The 23,495-nt window shown below is 44.5% G+C and overlaps 1 protein-coding gene across 16 annotated transcripts in view; it reads right to left on the bottom strand.

Annotated features, from left to right (window-relative positions):
• Positions 1-23,495, bottom strand: part of LOC123755059 (probable 3',5'-cyclic phosphodiesterase pde-5) — a 187,282-nt gene that overhangs the window by 5,901 nt on the left and 157,886 nt on the right. For 12 of the 16 annotated variants that reach the window (XM_069305476.1, XM_069305478.1, XM_069305479.1 and 9 more), the window contains 10 exons: positions 22,880-23,109; positions 20,448-20,642; positions 16,544-16,757; positions 15,450-15,551; positions 11,492-11,592; positions 4,423-4,660; positions 3,304-3,462; positions 2,651-2,820; positions 1,973-2,084; positions 292-372 (listed from right to left, as the gene is read on the bottom strand). In XM_069305476.1, the coding sequence (XP_069161577.1) occupies positions 292-372; positions 1,973-2,084; positions 2,651-2,820; positions 3,304-3,462; positions 4,423-4,660; positions 11,492-11,592; positions 15,450-15,551; positions 16,544-16,757; positions 20,448-20,642; positions 22,880-23,109 (1,602 nt within the window). Of the gene's footprint in view, positions 1-291; positions 373-1,972; positions 2,085-2,650; positions 2,821-3,303; positions 3,463-4,422; positions 4,661-10,931; positions 11,033-11,491; positions 11,593-15,449; positions 15,552-16,543; positions 16,758-20,447; positions 20,643-22,879; positions 23,110-23,495 lie in introns of all 16 variants that reach the window. The other 4 variants (XM_069305477.1, XM_069305485.1, XM_069305487.1 and 1 more) reach the window with 1 other exon arrangement.

Below are 23,495 nucleotides of genomic sequence, written 5' to 3' on the forward strand. Positions count from 1 at the left end.
TCAGGCTCAACTACCAAGATTTCATTCACCAAGTTCAAAAGAGTAGAAAAATATTATATACTGCAATTAGATCATATTTACCATTACAACGTGGATCACAAAAATACAAATATTTCTAAAAATTTCCTAAATGTTTGTTATAAAAATTCAGTCAAATTCTATAGATCTTGGTATATTTTCAAGAAACAAATATTATGTGCAAAATGTGCATACAGTAATTAATTGAATGACTAACGAATGCAAAGAAGTTAATTCATGCACGTGGGTATTTCTTTGAGATAAAGAACTCACTTGAGATTCTGCCTGCTCATCTGTTTTGGACCTGTCCATCATTGGTATAGGCGTCTTTCCTGCTGCTTTCTCAGCATCACCCTGTATGTAAAACTATGATATTACATATCTTTCACAAATTAAACAAAATAGTGTAATCAGTGTTAGTGCTCAAGAACTTATTCATCATACTTGTTAAATTAACCACATTTAGAAAGGGATCAATTAAGAATAATCCCTCTTTCTCAGTAATATCTGCAATTCTTATTAAGTTTGAGAAATGTCGGTTTCACCTGTGCAATAAGCCTACAGAACTACATACCTATCAATGCCATAAAGAGCAAGACAGTGGTATAAAGTATTTTAAAATTTACCTGAAGCATCTCCTGTTTTCTGTCCTACACTAGCTTGTTGAGCTTGAAGTTGTTGCACCTTGAATGTGTTACATTTAATCCTTTAAAGAAGTGGTCTGGATTAATATCCTCAGTGATATCAGTTCTGTCATGTCTGGTTTGCAGTGTTGTTAGTCTTGTGGCCCTTAACCTTTACTGGTATGAGAGGTGGCTTATTTCTGGGATGATTTTTGTCACTGTGTTGAACTTTCTCCAAGGAAGACATGTCTTTCTGAAGGCGAGGTCTCTATGCTTGGATACAGTAGTCTAGATGGAGAGCGCACCAGACTTGTAGAGTTGTACACTTTCTTTTCCTTGAAGCTTAAGGCTGGCTTTTTTACTGCAAGTTGCACACCGTGGTCACTGTCCCTGCACTGACAGTTCTCTTCTCTGGTGTGTTTGGGAGTTTGCTCCCTTAGTCTTTCCTGCTTGGGGTGGTGCTCACCTAGGGTGAGTCACAGGTCTTGTTGCCTCTTTGTCTTGACCCGTTGGGCATGAACATTGGCTGGTGGGGTGTAATGGTAGCTCGCAAGCATATACAGCATGCCAAGGTTGGCCTTCACAGCTATATAGCCCAGGCTGTGTCAGCTTACTTTTTTATCTGTTGTAACATCTCCAGTGCTAGGGATGCTACACTTGCTTGGTTTACTCTTTAGGTCTTGGAAAATCTGTTATGGGTTTGTTTGGCCTAAGGATATTCCCTTCAAACCCATTCTTTCCTTGTAAAAATTTGAGCTTAGTTTGTCGCCCGTGCCACGAGGCAATGCTCATTCATTTTGCCTCTGCCTGTTGGGTTGAAGACACTACCTAGAGTCCTGTGGGGTTTGTGCTCCCCATGTGGCTCACATTTATGACCCTACTGACAAAGTTTGTGCATATCAGGTGACTACCACATTATGGGTCTGAACTGCCTGCCTAGAGTGGTCTAGGTTGTGTGCCCATTTGGATGCTCCAGAAATGGACTACTTTGTGTTTTATTGACCAGGAATTGGAGGTGTTGGTGAACTCCACCTTGGCTCCATCCACGTGTCCTTTTCCTTCCCCTGCAGGTGTGGTTCAACCTTCTGATCCTCTCCTCCTGCTTCTGGTTCAGAAACGTCTGAAGGTTTCTGGGTTGGGGCCGGGTTTAGCTTGAAGTGTGGCTCGCCTCGAGCTAAACCCCGTGCCCCAGGGGTGGGCTCACCCAGTAAGAGGAATTTCATTACATTCAACTCTTAGTTTTTAATAAGGCTGCTAATCATGCACAGCCTTTCAGGCAAATTTCTGCCTCTACTGTAAGATTTTGTATTACAAAACATTAGTGGTCTTACCTGTTCATAAAATTCCTCGAAGATGACTTTGACAGTCTCAACTTGGACATCCCAAGGTTTAGCAGAGGCACACAAGTCGCAGGCTGTCATGGCAATAGCCTCAATGAGGATTCTGTAGAGAATCAGATATGTTGCAGGGTTAAGGAGTACCTATGATATGCAATGATTGGCAAAATTTATCACTGACTTATAGGGATATATAAATGTGGTGCATGTTTCTTCTAAATTATAATGTTCTAAAACATTTTACCAGATGTTAACATGTAGATTTTAGGGATAAATATAATTGGGGAAATTAGGCATATTAATGGCCTCCTAAAAATTTAAAAGGGATGCCCTTGTAATTACTGTGAAATTATAATCATGACTGCACAGGCATTTTAGACAGGCATATTTACAATTACTGTATACTGTAATACAACAGACTCACGTTGGACCAGAATAAATCTAAGATTCTACAGCTAGTAGATGTTTCTTCATCCTCAAGTTTTTTGCAACTCTCTTTTCTTCAGTATTGAGAGACAGATCAATGCAATGTGAACAAAGTCTGAATATAATCTTTTAAAATATTTAGTAAACAGTTGATTGACAGTTGAGAGATGGGCCAAAAGACCAAAGCTCAACTCCAGCAAACACAACTAGGTGAATACATATAGTACTGCATCTGAAATATCTTACCTGTGGTCTGGATTTTCCCAGTCAAAGAGGTTATCTTCAACCAGCTTGGCGAGTCTGGCCTTGTTGGGGAAAAACATGGCGAGATCAGTGGCAAGAATGCAGTGCTTGATGTTGCCCAACACTTGTTTATACTCATTAGAAGTCAATTTCCCAAAGATGTTATGGCCTTCCTGCAACATACAACGTTTCTTTTAGTAACAAGTTTTTACCCGATAGTCAGACTAGTGGTTGTGGCTGGGGTCAGGAGAGGATCAGTCTTCCTGATGACTTTGCAAGAGTATTTTGAATTCCCATACTATTCTACGTTTCATTGCAGCTTCAGCAGCTTGTCTATTTCATAGGGTCACTATTCTTAGAGAGAAGATCAACTTTATGTTGCCTCTTCAGCACTGTGGCTCGGCAAGATTGTACTTTTCAAAGAATGCACTTAATGTTAATAATTTGTTTGCCATCACCAAGAAATTAGTTACTACGTAGGTTTTATAGCAACAGTTACAAAAATATGGTCATGACAGAATAAATCGAGTCCAATCCAGTGTAGGCCTACATACTGTACTAGCCACTTTACTGCAAGTTCTGTAAAAATAAACTGTGCTAAAAAAAAATTATACAGGATTCACCTATAGAACATTGCTTAGGGATGGGGCATTAACCTGCTGGAGGATGGTGACAGTCTGGTTGAAGTGATGGTGCTCCAGGGTGGAGGTGGTATAGATGGCTGCCAGCGGACTCTCTGTCTCTAGCATAAATTTATTGTTCTTGCCACGGTGGTCCAGGTCATGGCACAGTGAACCAATGTACAGGGCCAGGCACTGTATGACAGAATTAATAATAAATTTGCTTGATTTTGCAATGAATAAGTCAAGGATGTAGCTGAAAAACAAATAACAACCCCCCCACCCCCCCCCACACATGAAAATTAAAATAACACCCTTGTTGAATTGGCTCCAATACACAGAGTCCCAACATATACTGTATCTTAATTAGTTATGGCTTTGATGCGGTTGACTCTTACCTTTCTAAGTACATAATGAAATGCTCTAACATTCTTAGTAAGCATAATCTGACTGTCCCTCTGTGCTTTTCTTCTCTTCTGGTGCCCCCCCCCCCCTTTTTTTTTTTTTTTTTTTAGATTTTTCTTTATATACTTTTTAAATGTGCTCTCTTTCCCTTCTCTGCTTATTTGTTTAGTTTTCCATTCTTCTTGTAAGGATTTGTCTTTAGCTCGGTATTCATATTTTCCTTTATAAACTTGCACCTCACATTGGCTCTTGCGTTTTCCCTCCTTCCTTCAGTTTTGACTTTATAATGACGGGTCCAGAGGGGACCAAAACTGTCATTTCCGTTATCACACGTATGGGTTTCAATTATAAAAAACTCCCATTTAATTAATTTTCTTTGCCCAAATTATTGATGCAACATTTATATTACTGTACTATGAAAAATCCTTCAGTGTACATTACCAATCTATATTGCACTGAATGGATAAAGGTTCTATTGCTTATCTTTGAGCCCAAAAGGCTGTAAAAAATATATCCATCCTACATTACGACCTGCTCATCCACGCCCTTGGGGCTATCAACTAACTTTTGTTATTCTAACTGACAACACTCTTAGCCTTACCTCTACTATTCACTATGTGACCTGCTCCCCACTTCATTACTTATTTCACTGTCACTACCTTTACATTTTCCTGGTTTTTCCATTATTCTCTTCACCCCCTTAGCTCATCTCCAGTTAGTACTTAAGAACTTATAGAAAAAATCACTTACCTCTAGCGGTCGGAAAGCCCTAGGGGCATGCTTAATAATAGTGTACATGGAGTTTGCGACACTGAATCCATGGGTCCAGTTGTGGTAAGGAACACGCCGATAGTTCTTCTTCACGGTCAGCGTAAACCGGATAAGACACTCCTTGTCAAATCGTGACAGACCAAATAGATCCACAAACATGTATATGGCGTGTCGAACCTTGTCCATGTCTTCCATATATAGTGGGCAGAAGTAGTAGCTGCAAAAGATATTAGAGAGTAGAGTAACTAGCAGTGGTAAAGTAGGGGTCAGGATATCAGGGGGGAAGGTTGTGAGGGGGAGGGGGCAGCAGAAAGGCTAATGCAGCAGCAGACGGTGGCGAATCACAAGTATTCATGGGGGGGTGGGAGATTTATTGATGAATGAGGGGTTTATTGATGGATGAGGTTATTTCCTGACCACACCAATGTCGGCATCATGGCAAATGCCCGGCATATGTCAATTTGCCCTAACTTTTGCCCACGAGCACAACTAAATTTAGTTTTTCTTCATTTTGCCCTGTAACTGTAAACTGCACTGAAGCAATTTTCAAATACTCTAGATATTTACCTGCGTGTGGTTTGTTATAACTTTCATACTGTTGCTTGCTGGTGATAGATGCCAGTAATGGATGTGGATACTAATTGATGGGTGAGAATGCCGGGAGGGGGGGGGGAGGGGGGTGCATACTGGTGACGGGTGAGTGTGGGCGATTGATGAGAGAGCATGGGGTGTGGGTTATGTTCTGGTGATGGTTGAGAAAGCTATGGGGAGGGGGGTTATATGGATGTGATGGGTGAGATGTCAAGACGTGGGGGGGGGGGTGCTGGGGTGATGGGTATAAGGACCAGGGGGTGTGGGTTATGTGCTGGTGATGGTTGAGAAAGCTATGGGGAGGAGGGTTATATGGATGTGATGGGTGAGATGGCAAGACGTGGGGGGGGGGGTGCTGGGGTGATGGGTATAAGGACCAGGGGGTGTGGGTTATGTGCTGGTGATGGGTGACAGGGCCAGGGGGGGGGGTTACATGCTGGTGATGGGTGACAGGACCAGGGGGGGGGGGGGTTACATGCTGGTGATGGGTGACAGGGCCAGGGGGGGGGGGGTTACATGCTGGTGATGGGTGACAGGACCAGGGGGGGGGTTACATGCTGGTGATGGGTGACAGGGCCAGGGGGGGGGGTTACATGCTGGTGATGGGTGACAGGACCAGGGGGGGTTACATGCTGGTGATGGGTGACAGGAAGAGGGAGGTGGGGTTACATGCTGGTGATGGGTGACAGGGCCAGGGGGAGGTTACATGCTGGTGATGGGTGACAGGACCAGGGGGGGGGGGGTTACATGCTGGTGATGGGTGACAGGACCAGGGAGGGGGGGTTACATGCTGGTGATGGGCGACAGGACCAGGGGGGGGGTTAAATGCTGGTGATGGGTGACAGGGCCAGGGGGGGGGGAGGGTTACATGCTGGTGATGGGTGACAGGGCCAGGGGGGGGGAGGGTTACATGCTGGTGATGGGTGACAGGGCCAGGGGGGGGGGTTACATGCTGGTGATGGGTGACAGGGCCAGGGGGGGGTTACATGCTGGTGATGGGTGACAGGGCCAGGGGGGGGGGAGGGTTACATGCTGGTGATGGGTGACAGGGCCAGGGGGGGGGGTTACATGCTGGTGATGGGTGACAGGGCCAGGGGGGGGGGTTACATGCTGGTGATGGGTGACAGGGCCAGGGAGGGGGGGGGAGGGTTACATGCTGGTGATGGGTGACAGGGCCAGGGGGGGGGGTGTTACATGCTGGTGATGGGTGACAGGATCAGGGGAGTGTGGGTTCCGTGCTGGTGATGGGAGAGTCACAAGCATGGGAAGGGTAGGCTAAAAACCTGCAAGTTAATATACATCACCCTTGTTCCCCCGACAGCATTCTCTATCAATTTATACAAGTATGATCTTAGTCTATTATGCAGTATTGCTGTATTAAAAATTTGTTATATATCAAGATTGTATTTATGTTCTTAAATGCACCTGGAAACAAGACTAGAGTCAAATTTCCAAGCAATGTGTGTATATTTACTCTTTGTGACTGCAGGATCGAGCTGTTGGCTCGTAGATCCCGCCTGTCAAACCGTCCTGTTTTTCTTCTGTCATATTTACTACACATTTATCTCATACACAAACATCCCCATGATGCAACCTGAAGCAGCTGTTTAACCCCAAGGTACCTATTGACTGCTTAGTGAACAATGCTATCAGGTGGAAAACTCTGCCCTTTTGTTTCTGCCTCAACCTGGAATCAAACCAGGGCCCTTAGGATTATGACCCCAAAGCACTATCTGCTCAGCTGTAAGGACATATGTGACTCGCCTAATTGAGCTTCGGATTATTGGTCCACCTCTCAACTGGTGTACAGGTTCCCTAGCCTACTGGGCACTATTATATCTACATTTGAAACTGTGTATGGAGTCAGCCTCCACCACATCACTTCCTAATGCATTCAATTTATTTACTCTCATACCAACAAAAAATATTCTAATGTCTGTGGCTCATTTAGGTACTCTGTTTCTACCTGTGTGAATTATATTATATTTCGTCATATTTTATTTTATATTATAATATGAAATATATTATTTCATATTTTTTAGAATATAACTGACATATTATATTTCATGAATATTTACCAAGTATAAAGTACAAATCTAAGCTGAGCCTAAGACGGCTAAAAACCAGTTAATCAATTGTCTATGAGTTAGAGAGCAGCGTATATATGACCTGCTTCGCTGCGCCTCTTATCATGCCTGAAGAATCTTGGGTCAAGAGTTATCGAACACTTTGGTGCCTACTTATAAAAGGTTTACTCGATTCCTCAAACATAGCGGCTTAGTCTGTGTTAACACAATAGTACTTGCTTGGAAACGCTGCGAGGTCGCCCTTAGCCTAAGGTATAGACAGCCTTGTAACTATTCGTAGCTCAAACTTGAATGCAAACCAGGTAGTCATTAAACATTTATAAGGAATATTAGAATGTGGCTACACTCCTGGCAAATTAACGATCTATCTCCAGTTCAAAATGCCCGATTTCTTAAAAGTCATAGGAAATAGACAATTATTCATTAAAATAGCAAAATATTGAAAACCATAATTTCTAGCACTTTTTATGGTCTTAATATTGGCAAAATATACATTTTTGCTAGTGATACTTGTCTACATCATGTGAATTTCTTCAATTCGCAAGAGTGGTACAAGCCCCACAACTTAATTTGAGCAATATTTTAATGTACACTTTATTAGATATACTGTATATTCTTTAAAGTCCTATTGTGTTTATTAAAGTTTGATTACATTTCAGGTTATTATATGCCTCTAAATACACCAGAGTGTATGCTGAGGCATATCTACATACACCGAATGATGACAGCCTCGTCCCCACATGCATTCAACGAGTTTTTCATTACTACAGTATGCTAGAGTGTCAACATAACTGGATAGTATGAAGCTCATTCAGAATAGTGGCCTCGAATACTGTCAGGGTTTATTGATAAAACATTGGGACAACATGTAATGTTATTGTGAAATCATTGGTGCTATTTTCATTGAGTTAGCCGGCATAGATAATTTTTGAGCTTCAGTTCTCGTCAAGGCTGCATTCAGTTTTACTGTTTGTTTCGTGTCAATTGTATTATTTTACTCAAGATAACGACAAATAGTATGCAAATGCATTTCTAGCATCAAAAACAGACTATCTCCCAGACACATGGCCACGACTAAGTAACTATTTGCTGAAGCATTAAGTATAATGTGAGTGTAGATATTACAACTACTGGCTGCTTGTGCTTACTAGTGCATAATGAAATAAAACTAGTAGATTTGATTATCTAATGCCAAAGCACACACATTAAATAATATGTTAATATCTATACAATTCTACAATACCACGCATGTAATAAGCAACTAAATGCCTCTACAAATCAATGTACAGTTATATGCAGTTTGCAATACAGAAGAGAGAAGCAAGCAAAAGAAAACCATACCGGAAAGAGAGAGTTGTGATTTTTGATGGAGAGGATGGAAGACTTGAAATGAACTATCTAGCAATATTAACTATCTTAACTATCTCCAATGCATGGCGTTCGCTACTTCAATGAGGATTTCACTGTTCGTCCTGCTGTTTGTCTAAAAGTCAAAGTATATTCTTGACTACTGTACTGTACATTTCCAGCCCAGACATAACCTATTAAACTTGATCTTCTAGAATTAGAAATCACAAACGATTTGGATGCAAGACAATACATAGTAATCTCAAATTTCTTTAAAAAGTTGGTGCTGTGCTCACCCCCCCCCCCCCCATCTTCCAAAATAAATTTTTTACCCGGATTTCACAACCTTGTCATTCATAAGACGACCCGTAATAGTTTGCATTGATAGATGGTTATTTTTCTGATAACAAGTTACATAGATTAAAGTGTAGCCTGTACCAGAAAGAACAGAAAGTAAAAAAAATAGTTTTTTTTTTTTTTTTTTTTATTATTATTATTATTTTCTACCATAGACGTGGCCACACGTTTACAATGCTAACCAGCATATATACATTTTCTTCAGTCCTCCATGGACAAGGTTAGAGATGTGTTAAACATATAGTTCAATTGCGTATTAGCCATGCAAAATTAACTCGTGGAGATGGATCAGAGACCTGAGCCTTCCTGTCAAAAACTGCACTGTTTCTTTCATAACTGTTTATTTCTTCATAGAATGTCCTGATTTTTAGGGCGATTGGAAATTTTGTTTTCGCACTGTTCCTTTGAGCCGTGTGTGTTTCGATACAATCCTCTGTGAATCCAATTCCTATCTCATTGGCACTTTGAAAATATGTAAGCGCTTTTGAATATTCTTTAACTCAAGACATATAATCCCACCTTTTGGTAATTACTAACTCTTTATCAAGTGAGTTTAATTTGGTAAATGATTTATAATGAACAAATTTCAGTTTTTGTTTATTCTTAATCAAAGCTGTCATCCCAAACGTCGGCAATATGATAAATTCGCATTTAAACAATAGAACCTCAATGTAGCAGCAATGTAAAGAATATGTATTCATAGTTTAACATTGCAGTGATATTTTATATCTTTTTTTTTTAATACCGCGGTGAAATTTGAACAGTGGTGTGTTATATGGGAGTGTTGGTAACCCTACCGAACAGCGAAGCCCTCAAACCCTGAATCAGGACGCGAGTGCGCACAAACCTCGACTCTACATAGCTTACGAACCGCCTCCATTGGATTTGAATAAATTTGTCTCGGCTAAACCACACACTAGAAGATGAGGAGACGACGACGTTTCGGTCCGCCCTAGACCATTATCAAGTCAATTGATAATGATCCGGACCAAAACGTCGTCGTCTCATCTTCATATCTTCAGCCACGTTATTGTGACTCATCGTCTGCAAATTTGTTTCGGCATCGGAGCATCGTAATACCCTTTGGAAATATCTTGCTTCACTTAAATCTCTTATGCTGCCTGTATAGTGAAACATCATTTACACTTTTCACTGGTACTACTTTAGGCCATGAATAATGACAATAATGTTCCCTGCTTGATCATGCTCTGGTGCTCTACTGAGAGTCTGGCACAAGTGCTTCAGTCATTGTGGCCAGAAAGATCAAATTCAAAGACTATATACAACAGAAAACAGGTGTAAATTAACTGTGTGGGAACTTAAATATAGGCGTAATCCAAACCACATAAGCATATCTAATTAAAAGGCTAAGTTGTTAACGAGATAACAATTATTTGATAGAATCGAGCAAGATAAGGTTAATAATGGCAGGATAAGCTCACTATTTATATGAAAGTTCAAGCTTATGATAATATCACTATTGGTAGGATAACATTTTAAAAGGATCAATATTTAACAAGTTAAGAGTCCTCTACATTCATTTTAGGCCATATGATAGCGGAGGTTTTCGGGACTCATGAACCCAGACAAAATACTAATTAATCTATAGTCCACTATTGGCAAAATACTTCCTCTAATAAGCACACTAAGACAATCAAGTCCCCTTTTAATTATGTAACTATTAAGCATAAGATCAGCTTACAGAAAGTAGGAAGAATGTGTAGCCTATTCGAAATAAACCTATGCTCGCCTCAGTAAAATGATGAAGCCAGAAGAGCATTATTGAATTTCCATCAGTGGCGAATGATGCTCATTGGGGGAATTTGTCATGTTAGGCTGCGTTAGACAATTTAACAATATCCCCAGATTGACTGGTGATCTTCAGAGTCCTTCACACTCGGAAGCAAAGTCTGCCAACAGTTCATTCCGGATAGATGCAAAATAATGAACACAACTTGTCAAATGTACGTACTTTTTTTTTTTTTGCTTAATATTAAATGATCTTTTACTTCGACCTTGTCATTACTATGAAATGTTCCCGAGGGCAGAGGAACCTCTCAAGCAGCCAAATTGTCTGACGCAGCCCGCCCTTCAGCCTATACTTACTTATCCACGTCAGGTAACTCAGGGGGCACATCCTCCCTTAACAACTTGTCAAGTTCCTCCTCCACACAACTGCTGTGGTAGCTCATCATTTCCAGAGCTACCTGGAAAAGTTGACAAGGAAGGAGCTATTTAGCATTCAAGTGGATGTATATGATGGGGTTCGGAAAGGAAGAACCAACAAGAGGGGCTTGCAGTAGCCTATGAAACAACAAAGCAATGTTTTCGTTCCATGATGAAATATAATTATTTGTATATTGTTTTCAGTAATACGAATATGCAGACGCTGAATACTTAAGGATTTTATTAATTCATGGAATGTTACAGAGGTTCATTGTTATAGATGAAACATACTTCACCTTTAACTTGACATTAACATTCCTTGGCATAGTTCAATAGGCCCTGCAAGGAGAATAATCAGAGAGAAAGGTTAGTTACAAAGTTAGTCATTCCTCGACAGAAGCATGGAAAGAAAACATGATTACCCACAGACAACAAATTTACTGCTGAAGACACATCAAGATGGTTAGCTACGCTGACTGGTCTTAGTAAAGTTTACTTACTCATCGACACCTGGCAGTGCGTTCGCTAAAGAGTCGGCTTGAAGAGTTTCAAGCTCATCATCAGTGCAACAGTTGTGGTAACTTAGCACTTCAAGGGCTACCTGAAAGGGGATGCAACTTAAGTATTAATTAAAGAACATACTAGAAGAACCAAGGCACAGGCACCAGTCGATTTTACACGAACTGCACCAAATATTCAGGAACAGAGGCTAAAATAAAAAAATATTTATCCAGAATAATTTTTTTTCCTTCAGTATAAACTCAGCTTTGGGTGATTAGGTGAAGACTAGGTAATGTACTTAATCTACAGTCATTACAGTTATTAATCAGCGTGGCAGTTCATCCATGACTTAAGTGGTCACCAGCTGTAGAACAATCATGTGCAGGCCTAACTAGAAGTTGTAAATAGTTGTATTATGCAGAGGACCACTCGTACCACAGTCCTCATTGGTCAACTACTTGTGTGCATGTTCAATTTTAAGTGCCCCGCGCTTTGCCAGGGCTTTGGCAAAACTCGGTTCGTATCCTGGGCGGGGAGGATTGACCAGGTGTGCAATCTCTACCTGCACCATACACAGAGATCACACTAACGTGATGCATCAAATGAACAAATTCACAAGGGCCAAGGGCCAGTAAGTTCAGCAGAACTTCGGTTTTAACCCTTTTAACCCTGTCGTAGCTCAGTCGATTAAGGCAGTGTCTGGGATGCCCCCGGACGCAGGTTCGAATCCTCGTCAAGGCCCTTGTGGATTTGTTCTCTACCTGCACGCTTCTGTTCACCCAGCAGTGAATGAGTACCTGGTTGTTAAACGATTTTGGCTTGTCGTATTCCACGGAAAATTAAGATTAAGAATCTGCCCGAAATGTTATATGCGTGTTAGTGGCTTGACAAGATTGTAAGAACTCTATATATTAAAGAAAAAAGAATAACGAAGGAATGTTGGCGCATAAACAACAGCTAGCAAAGTACGTCAATGGTGCTGCAACATATACGAAACCTAAATTACAAAGTTTTGCGAGGGCAGCGGCGAGGGCAGGCGGAGTGAGGGCAGAGCCCCATTGTGCGCCCGTATTTATACGGCCCCAAACTGCCCGCGCAACGCCGCGGGACGCGCTGCGCAATTGTTTCTTTCTCCCCCGCCAGAAACATCCCCGCTTGCGATCAAGCAGTGACCATATCTGGAACAAATTTGCCGGCTATTTTACGGATCTTCTTCCATACACGGAGATAGCACTAAGAAACATCTTTTAAGAAAGAGATCTCTTACTTAAAAATCCTTTTGTTTGATTTGTACAGTAATATAAAAAGCGTAATACTTTAACTTGACAAATATTCGTTCTTCTCCATAAGCTATGAACTGTTCTCGACTGTTCTTGACAGCTGAATGGGACCGAAGAAATTTAAATACCACATTAAGTATACTAAAGGGACGATTCAACTAAAACACCAAATCACAGCGAAAACCCTTTAAATATTCACAAGGATTTGTGAATACCCTTGGGATTCACAAGGCAAAAATTGACCATCGACAAGCCGCCGCCTTCCTGTCCTCATCGAGGCCACTAGTGTCTCTCAGGTAAACTCAGGTAAAACAGCAAAGGTCTCTGAAACGCTTCCCAAAAAATGAAAATAGCAAAATAATGCTTTATCTAACTTCCTCACTCCAGTTTGGTTAAGAATTTAGCGGAGGCGAAAGACAAGGAGCTGTATGTATGACGACCATAGGGACCATTTCTGCCAGATATCTTATAATGGCATACGACCTTATGGCTGTGTGTTCATACGCCCCACGCTGCTGACGTCATCCCTGTGTCTGTTTCTCTCACAGCTGATATTATCGGGTGACTGGACCAGGTGACTGCGGATGACTGGCGGTGACTGGACCGAAAGACTGGGAGTGACTGGACCGAAAGACTGGGGGTGACTGGACCAGGTGAGTAGGGGTGACTGGACCAGGTGACTGGGGGATGACTGGACCGGAAGACTGGGGGGTGACTGGACCGGAAGACTGGGGGGTGACTGGACCGGGAGACTGTGGGTGACTGGACCGAAACATTGGGGAAGGGGGGGGGGGTAACAGGACCAGGTGACTGGGGTGACAGGACCGGGTGACTGGACCAGGTAACTGGGGGTGACTGGTCCATGTGACTGGACCAGGTGACTTGGGGGGGGGGGTGACAGCACCAGGTGACTGGGGGGGGTGACAGCACCAGGTGACTGGGGGGGGGGGTGACAGCACCAGGTGACTGGGGGGGGGGTGACAGCACCAGGTGACTGGGGGGGGGGTGACAGCACCAGGTGACTGGGGGGGGGTGACAGCACCAGGTGAATGGGGGGGGTGACAGCACCAGGTGACTGGGGGGGGGTGACAGCACCAGATGACTGGGGGGGGGTGACAGCACCAGGTGACTGGGGGGGGGGGGGGTGACAGCACCAGATGACTGGGGGGGTGACAGCACCAGGTGACTGGGGGGGTGACAGCACCAGATGACTGGGGGGGGGGTGACAGCACCAGATGACTGGGGGGGGTGACAGCACCAGATGACTGGGGGGGGGTGACAGCACCAGATGACTGGGGGGGGGGTGACAGCACCAGGTGACTGGGGGGGGGTGACAGGACAACATGACTGGGGGTGACAGAACCACGTGCTTTAAACAAAATAATATACACATTTATGAGGCATAAATGTAAAAAATATACATTTACGTCCGATAACAATCAGGCAACAAAATCTACAGTATATTGTTGTTGTTATATATATATATATATATATATATATATATATATATATATATATATATATATATATATATATATATATATATATATATGATAGATAGTTTATCTCAGGGTGGACTGAAGGGGTTTGTTAGGAGGTTAGGAAGCAGAGGGTGGGAAAGAGAAAGATGAGAAGAGGGATTAAAAGAAGGGATAAAAGAAAATTAAGGGCTGAAAGAGGGATAAACAAAGAATAAGGGTAAAGGAGAGAGAAGAAATATATTGTGAAAAGAATATGTGTATCTAGGGAAGGAAGGTTGTACTGACGATAGTGGAGATGAGAAAGACGATGATATGGAAGATAAAGAGAAGGATGAAGAGAGACCACAGCCTTTACACAGAAGCACCTCTCCTTAGATAGGAAAAAGGACAAGTCTTTGCCCAAAGTGACCGCCTGGAGGCCAAGCGAAACATTCAAGACTCATCAAATTACCAAGACAAATGCCCTTCGCATCTCTCAAGACTTTAAAGTAAAGTTAAATGAGACCCCTGAATAATCAAGTGTTTCACTCCAGCCTAAAGAGTGCCTTCGTATGTAAATGCAACCGAGTGCCTTGTGATTTGAGATCCATTAAATGAGGTTTATCCAGACAGGAAATCTTTATAACCAGCGCCCCCACTCCATCTAAGAGGGTGAAAGAGAGCCTCTAAGGCTGAGAAACTTATAATCAAGACTTGACTGACAGAGAGAGAGAGAGAGAGGAGGGTTTAAAAATTTTCTGCCCACAGTTTCTTAGCAGCTGTTGGAAGTTGACGTTGGGATCAAATTATGTAACAGAAGATGGTACCAACCCTCTGGTTATGTGGACCAGTGAAGCAGCTAGTGGTACCAACCCTCTGGTTATGTGGACCAATGAAGCAGCTAGTGGTACCAACCCTCTGGGTATGAGGACCATAGGGTGATCTTCCATGGCCCCAACAGGAAAGCAACTCTTCAAGACAGTCACAGGTGAACATTAAGATAAGGGAAGAAGAGAGAAGAATGAAATTTGAAGAGAGAAAGACAATCCGTGAACAAGGAACGACACGGAGAAGCTTGAAGTGAGGAATGGAGCAAAGAAGGATGAGACGAGTAGTGAAGAGAGCAACAGGATGCAAGGAGTGGGGAAGGAGGTATAAGGAGCTGTACTTTGCGTAAGGGACGGAGGAAGGAATGAATTAAGAGACGGGTCACTCACTTTATACTTCTGTTCTGAGCGACGAATCTTGTCGTAGAGCTTTGCGTGGTGTAGAGCAAGGCCGCAGTAGATGGCGAACATCTCAAACGACTCCTCGTCCTCCTGTGTGGAACACTAGAGATGGTGGGCGGAACACAACAGCTGAAATACTAGAGGCAGGTGGAACACTACAAGTGGACCATTAGCGGTGTTGGGTGGAACACCACAAAATGACTGGGAAAACACTACGAGGGTGACGCACTACTGGTGGTGGATGGAACACTATGGAAGATAGGCGAAATACAGGGTCAGGGGGGTGCAATATTTCAAGAGGTGGTTAGAAAGCAATAAGGGGCTCCGTGAAACACTACAGGTGGGTGGAACAGTATAAGGGGTGGATGGAACAGTACAGAGAGTGGATGGAACAGTACACCAGGTGATGTATCGACAAGTTCCCACCAGTAACGCCCTCCACTCACTACGTTACTCCCAATTAACGCATCTTCACTCCTGTGTAATTTCAGCAGTTCATTCACTACCGTTCTTGTCTCTGGGTAGTCTACGGTAACCATCTATCGTCCCATCAATCTCAACACTCTCCCAGGCTCTCCTATCTTACCACTATCTTGAGGTTACCTTGAGATGATTTCGGGGCTTTAGTGTCCCCGCGGCCCGGTCCTCGACCAGGCCTCCACCCCCAGGAAGCAGCCCCTGACAGCTGACTAACACCCAGGTACCTATTTTACTGCTAGGTAACAGGGGCATATGGTGAAAGAAACTCTGCCCATTGTTTCTCGCCGGCGCCCGGGATCGAACCCGGGACCAGAGGATCACAAGTCCAGTGTGCTGTCCGCTCGGCCGACCGGCTCCCGACTAGTGGTCTGTACTATAGTGGACTATAGTGGTCTGCTACCTCAACTATCCCCCCCCAGCCTCTGCCATACAATCCCTCACTCTAATTGCTGCAAATCCCCAATTTTCGTATCCCCCCTTGGCTGAACGAAAACTATCCTCCCATCCGTCTGTAACCACCCATCCCCCACCTATTCTCACCCCATTCCACCCACCTAGCCACTTCCACCTAGCGCCCCTATCACCATACCACACCCACCTACCTTGCTAAAGGCACCAGTGGCCTTGTTAACCATCTGCATAACGCCAATAACGTTGCCTCTGATGAAGATGGGCATGCACAGGATCGACTTGGTAACGTATCCGGTTAGCTGGTCCACTGTCCGGTTGAAGCGCGGGTCAGCGTACGCGTCCGGAATGTTCAACACCTGTCCGTTCTGCGCCACTATCCCGGCTATCCCAGTGCCAATGGGAAACCTGCAGAGAACAATGAGATGAAGAACACTGTGTGTGGGGGGGGGGTAGAAATAGCCTAAGCTACTCTATCGCTTTGATACGTATTTCTTTGTCTCAATAAACATACTTGAACTTTAAGAACACTATTGTCGACACCCAAGAGCCAGAGCTCAACCCCCGCAAGCACAACTAGTCAGTACATCGGGTGAGTTGATGTCTACAAACCACGTGAACTAGGGGGAAACCCCCCGGATATGAAGGGACGGGTTGCTAAGGAAACCCCTCTGACATGAGGGGAAGGTTGCTAACATAGCTGTCAGGAAGATTACCAAAAAAGAACAATCCATTACGGAGGAAGTTTCGCTCGTGAAGAACATTGTTCAGAGCGAAACGTTTACCTGCCACGAGGTCTGGGCCTTAGGAAGAGGCCAAGAGGTGCAACCCGTTCTCGTACTTGCTTACAGTCAATATTGGCTTATTTAATAAGTGCATATGTGACATACTAATTGATTGTGAATATTTTAGTTTACCTTGAAAAGCTTCATAGAAAACACCGACCTCACCTAACCTTCTTAGTATGTTAAGATAAGCATCTTAATGCTTCTTATTTACAATTACTACTTAACCTATCAACGGTATAGGTTAAGTAATAATTGTAATTAAGAAGCAATAAGATGCTTATCTTAACATACCAAGAAGGTTAGGTGAGGTCGGTGTTTTCTATAAGAAGCGATGGATTAGAGGCGACTGTTGACCATGGGAAGGGGTAAGGGGAGGGAAGAGGGTCGTATATGAGTAACACACCATCTTCCCCCATCACCTTCACTATCACCCATTCCTCACTTTCATCTCCATTTCTCTTTTTTTACGTTCTCATTTCTGCACAATATTGTTTCTCCTCTTTCTTCCTTATTCTCCCGCCAGGAGATCTTCCACCAAGAAACACTCCCCTTATTCCCTCTTCTGTGAATTTCACCATTCCCCTCACCAACCATCTCAGCTGATCTCCCCTCATCCACGGTGAGGGGAGATCCTCCTCAACTTGAGGAAACTTCTCAGCACTACACCAGACTAAGTCAAGTAACTCCTTCCTCATTACTAGTGAATACAAGGTCTGCATCCATCTGAGGGGAGGGGGAAGTTAGGGGGGACGTGAGGAGAAGGGAAGTTAGGGGGACATGAGGGGAGGGGGAAGTTATGGGGGGACATGAGGTGAGGGGGAAGTTAGGGGGGGACATGAGGTGAGGGGGAAGTTAGGGGGGACGTGAGGAGAAGGGGAAGTTAGGGGGGACGTGAGGTGAGGGGGAAGTTAGGGGGACATGAGGGGAGGGGGAAGTTATGGGGGGACATGAGGGGAGGGGGAAGTTAGGGGGGACGTGAGGAGAAGGGGAAGTTAGGGGGGACGTGAGGAGAAGGGGAAGTTAGGGGGGACGTGAGGAGAAGGGGAAGTTAGGGGGGACGTGAGGTGAGGGGGAAGTTATGGGGGGACATGAGGGGAGGGGGAAGTTATGGGGGGACATGAGGGGAGGAGGAAGTTAGGGGGGGACGTGAGGGGAGGGGAAAGTTAGGGGGGAGGTGAGGGGGAAGTTAGGGGGGACATGAGGTGAGGGGGAAGTTAGGGGGGACATGAGGTGAGGGGGAAGTTATGGGGGTACATGAGGGGAGGGGGAAGTTAGGGGGGGACGTGAGGGGAGGGGGAAGTTAGGGGGGACATGAGGGGAGGGGGAAGTTAGGGGGGACATGAGGAGAGGGGGAAGTTATGGGGGAAAGTGAGGCACAGGGTGAAGTTCGTGGTCAAACATTTAACAAACACGATTTACAGTCTCATGTCGTAGGGTTCGAATCCTGACGAGGACAGAAATATTGGCAGTGTGTTTCCCGACCTCATGCCTCTGTTCACCTAGCTGTAAATAGGTACCTGGGTGTTAAGAGAGCTGTGGTGGGGTTGAATCCTGGGGACGTCAGCAGCTGGCTGAGTAGTTAGATATACACACACACACACACACACACACACACACACACACACACACACACACACACACACACACATCTTTTGCCCAGTGATAGAACCCGCGGAGGATTGACTAGGAACGAATCCCACCCAAAACAAAGACGAGTGAGTGAGTGAGTGAGTGAGTGAGTGAGTGAGTGAGTAAGTGAGCGAGTAAACCAGATAACAATGAATCCCTCAAAATAACTTCACTGGAACAAAGACAATAACACAATACAGACCAAAAGACAACGTCTTATTAATATATCTTGGGACATTTCTCACTATTCTCGTCCTTCACCGAGTCAATACCCATCGGCGTGAACGGCGTTGCCCTCCGCCAGACGAAGCGTTGTGAAACGCATCGTGATGAGTTAGGACGTTGACCATTTTTATGAAGAGGGGAATAAGGGGACGCGCGACCTCTCACGGAAGATTAGCCTAAGTTAAGGGGCTCTGTTGACATATTGGCGGGAGGCTGATTAAGGTGGTAGGTGGGTGTCCATGGGTGGGTGAGGGTGTCCATGGGTGGGTGAGGGTGTCCATGGGTGGGTGAGGGTGTACATGGGTGGGTGAGGGTGTACATGGGTGGGTGAGGCTGTACATGGGTGGGTGAGGCTGTACATGGGCGGGTGAGGGTGTACATGGGCGGGTGAGGGTGTACATGGATGGGTGAGGGTGCACATGGATGGGTGAGGGTGCACATGGATGGGTGAGGGTGCACATGGATGGGTGAGGGTGTACATGGGTGGGTGAGGGTGTACATGGGTGGGCGGGGAGATGGGGAGTATAGAGGGGTGGGGAGCAGGGGAGTGAAGGCATGCTAGGGAGGGTCCGGATAACAATTCCCAAGTTAACAAATGTGAGGAGCAAGTTCTCGTTAAAACTTTGCGACAAAGAGAGAGAAAGAAAGAGGAGGGGGCAGAAAGAGGAGGCAGAAAGTGCACCGTATCTCCTTAGAAGGCAGAAAGTGAGATGATTAGCTGCCTGCGAACACTGGTATTATGTTACACACGTGAGAGTGAGGGCGCTGCCTGCTCTACTGCCTGGCGCTCTCTTCCTCTCCGTTCCTCGAGGAACGTTCCTCATGTTCCTTTTCATTATCCATCTCACCCTTGTCAGCACCTACCTACTCCACCCTAAGCCCCTTCTTTACCTTCGTCTCCTATTACCTTCGAACTTGCAATCGTCTCCACCCTTTCCTCTTCACACACCTGGCTTTATCCAGCACCCCCTTCACTACACCTTCATACCTGATCTAATCCAAGGACTCGGCAAACACTTTTAAGTCCTAACTTACGAAGCTTGTACATCTTTCTTCAGCAATGACGGCTTAGATTATATTTATCACACATTATATGTGCTCTGAAAATTTACAACCGAAGGTTGTTATTTGTATGGACAAACTGGTAGCGCTCTGGAACTTGTAAATTGTTTAATAGATGTAAAGAAAAGTGGCTACGATTGAAGAAAAATGTACAGTTGACCAGACCACACACTAGAAGGTGAAGGGACGACGACGTTTCGGTCCGTCCTGGACCGTTCTCACAATCGACTTGAGAATGGTCCAGGACGGACCGAAACGTCGTCGTCCCTTCACCTTCTAGTGTGTGGTCTGGTCAACATTCTTCAGCCACGTTATTGTGACTCATCGCGTGAAAAGCGTACAGCCTTCGTATGCTTTAAGAATCCCGGTGCCAGCAGTGATGTCGCCCTCTTACCTGATCTCCTTGAAGGACTGTGGAGGGTTGTCTTCCTCGAACTCGCTGCCCATGTCGAAGATCCTGGCGTAGAGCTGCCGGTTCTTGGCGTCGACGAGGAACAGGGACGCCCTGTCCGCGCTCACCAGCTTCTGGGCGAAGTTCATCACCTTCATTATGAGAGTGTCCATACTGACCATGTCCTGGAAGATGGACCTGCAAGTACGCCAGACACGAACCAATAAAAATCTTCAATGATATGGAACCAAGTGCATTGTGAAACACACTTGGAAAACACATGTGTTGCATTGTATCAAAAGGACGACTAGACAACTTGGCCAAGACATGATTCTTGGATGCCTGCAAGATTTAAGTTCCCAAGATCAATACCCTGGTTCCACCAATGTATTGGGACTGCATAACAATGGGTTGATTATTTCGTTGTTTTAGGGATATCTCTGGTGATGTGTATGTCAAAAATGATGTACTCTAATTTATCATTTCCAAGTGTTTTGTGTGACACTTAGAAGTGCGTAGTGGTGATGGGGACGAGGTGTGTAGTGTGGTGGTGGTGGTTGTGGTGATGGTGGTGGTGTTCGTGTGAGCTCGTTAGGCATAACCAATTAAATTACCTCCCTCCCCCCCCCCCCCCTGGCTCCCCCTAAGGCCACCATCCCTGGCTTCACCCCCCTCTTACCCCTCCCTCCGACCCCCTCCTTTCCTTCCTATCTACCTGCTCCCTCTCCCACAAACAGCAGGATCCCCACCAACCCATCGCTGATAATGTCATTCAAATAATATGCCAACCAGGACCATCAAAGCCGCTAATGACCAACAAAACCAAGGCACCAGTTGAATTGATAAACAACTTCGAAAATCATTGGAAAAAAAAAGTACATGCAAAAACGTTCTAGATAATACACATGGCAAAAAAGAAACTCATACCCCATTATTCTTGACGAGCGTCCTGTCTAGTACACAGATGTGGGTAGAACACTGGGACTCAAGATTAACAGACCAGGGGCCAGATTCACGAAGCAGTTACGCAAGCACTTACGAACGTGTACATCTTTCCTCAATCTTTGACGACTTTGGATACATTTATTAAACAGTTTACAAGCATGAAAACTTGCCAATCAACTGTTGTTATTGTTATAAACAGCCTCCTGGTGCTTCGGAGCTCATTAAATGTTTAATAGTTGTAAACAAAGCCGCCAAAGATTAAGATAGACAGGTTCGTAAGTGCTTGCGTAACTGCTTCGTGAATCTGGCCCCAGGACTCAAAATTCACAAAATATAAAAAGCAAAAAACAGTTAAGAATACCGAGGAGATTGTGTAGCCTGAGCACAAACATTCAACAATACTTGTACAAGGCTCTAGTTAGACCGCATCTAGAGTATCCTCCCATACAAAAATACACAAAGATTATCCATTACATTCTCTTAACTCTTGCGATATGTCAACTAACCATTATTTTATATATTTTACTTTGTGTTGTTAGGGAAATGTGTGTACAAATCCACAAGAGCCGTGATAAGGGTTCGAACCAACGTCCGAGAGGATCCCAGACGCTGTCTTAATCGACTGAGCTACGACATGGTAAAAGAATTGCTCATTTGATGCATCAAGCTATTGTGATTTCTGTGTGGGGTTGTTGTTGCTTTAGATTTAGCTACTCAGAACGGAATGTCAATGTAGCACGGGCTATGGTGATCCCGCAATTGCTGTGTGGGGAAATGTGTGTGCTTAAGGGGGTACCCACCTCTCCCCATGCCGTGGTTGGGGGGAACGGGTGCTCTGATGCTTTGTAACAACTCTACACCCACCTTGGTGGACAGTCACAGCCCCACTCCTGTGCCAGGTAAGTCCACTACGGGCTCGCCATAGCCCGTGCTACTTGGAACTTTTGTTCCCAGCAGCAGAATCTATAACAACAACCACCCCGTAGCGCCAGGCGAGAATTGTACCACTGAACCACCGGGCTCACCATAGCCCGTGCTACATAGACATTTCGTTCTGAGTAGCCAAAACTAAAACAACAGCCCCGTAGTGGCACGGGGAAGAAGGGAACAACAACATGACACACAATTAGGTGAGCACATCTGATTACCACCCGAGTACAATCTGAGTACCATCCCACCCACTCCACCTTTTCAACAAGTGTAAAAAGCACTGATGTAAACACCTCACGAAGGAATAAGATAACGAAAAATTAAATACAAATTACGATGAATAAGAATTTCGAAAACCAAGAACAAACTTCGAGTTTGTCCAAAACGCTGTGCGCATTAGTGGCTTTAGGTATTGTATGTACTAGCTCTATAAATCCAACATTATAATTGTAACTCATCATTACCCGAATAGAAATTTGAATTTTTACCTAAAATTTGAATTTGAATAAAAACGGTCATTATAAACGGAACCCAAAGAGCTGCCACACCTCCGTACTCACTTGACGACGGAGAGGATGAACTCGTTCAGCTTGCGTTGTTTGACCATGCTGTGGTAGAGGTCAGCGTAGTGCAAGGCGATCCCGCCCCACACCAGGTACGAGTTGACGATCTCCTCGTCCTCTTCGTGGAAATTCTCTTCGGCCTTCTTGCGGTAGAGTTCGAGCACGGCGGCCAGCTCCCCGTCGCTCTGCACCACCACCATCGTCAGGGCGTGGTGACCCTCCTGCTCCTAAACGATAACAAACACCAGATGATGTCACAATAACGTGGCTGAAGTATGTTGACCAGACCACACGCTAGAAGGTGAAGGAACGACGACGTTTCGGTCCGTCCTGGACCATTCTAAGTCGACCGAAACGTCGTCATCCCTTCACCTTCTAGTTTGTGGTCTGGTCCATAAACACCAGTATAACGATATCAGTTATAACTGCTATCAAGTCTTGTGACTACGCAGTAATATAGTGTATTTTAAAGCAAATTATTGCAACATAACCATATCAATATTGCCAGATGTTGGCCAATATTGTTTGTTCAAAGGAGATATTGCTGTTGAGTCAACTGAAACAAGAGGTCTTGCGTCTCTGGCAACTACAGCGAGACAGGAGCCGCTGAGGA

This window comes from Procambarus clarkii, chromosome 55 (assembly GCF_040958095.1).
Source record: "Procambarus clarkii isolate CNS0578487 chromosome 55, FALCON_Pclarkii_2.0, whole genome shotgun sequence".
Taxonomy (NCBI): Eukaryota; Metazoa; Arthropoda; class Malacostraca; order Decapoda; family Cambaridae; genus Procambarus; species Procambarus clarkii.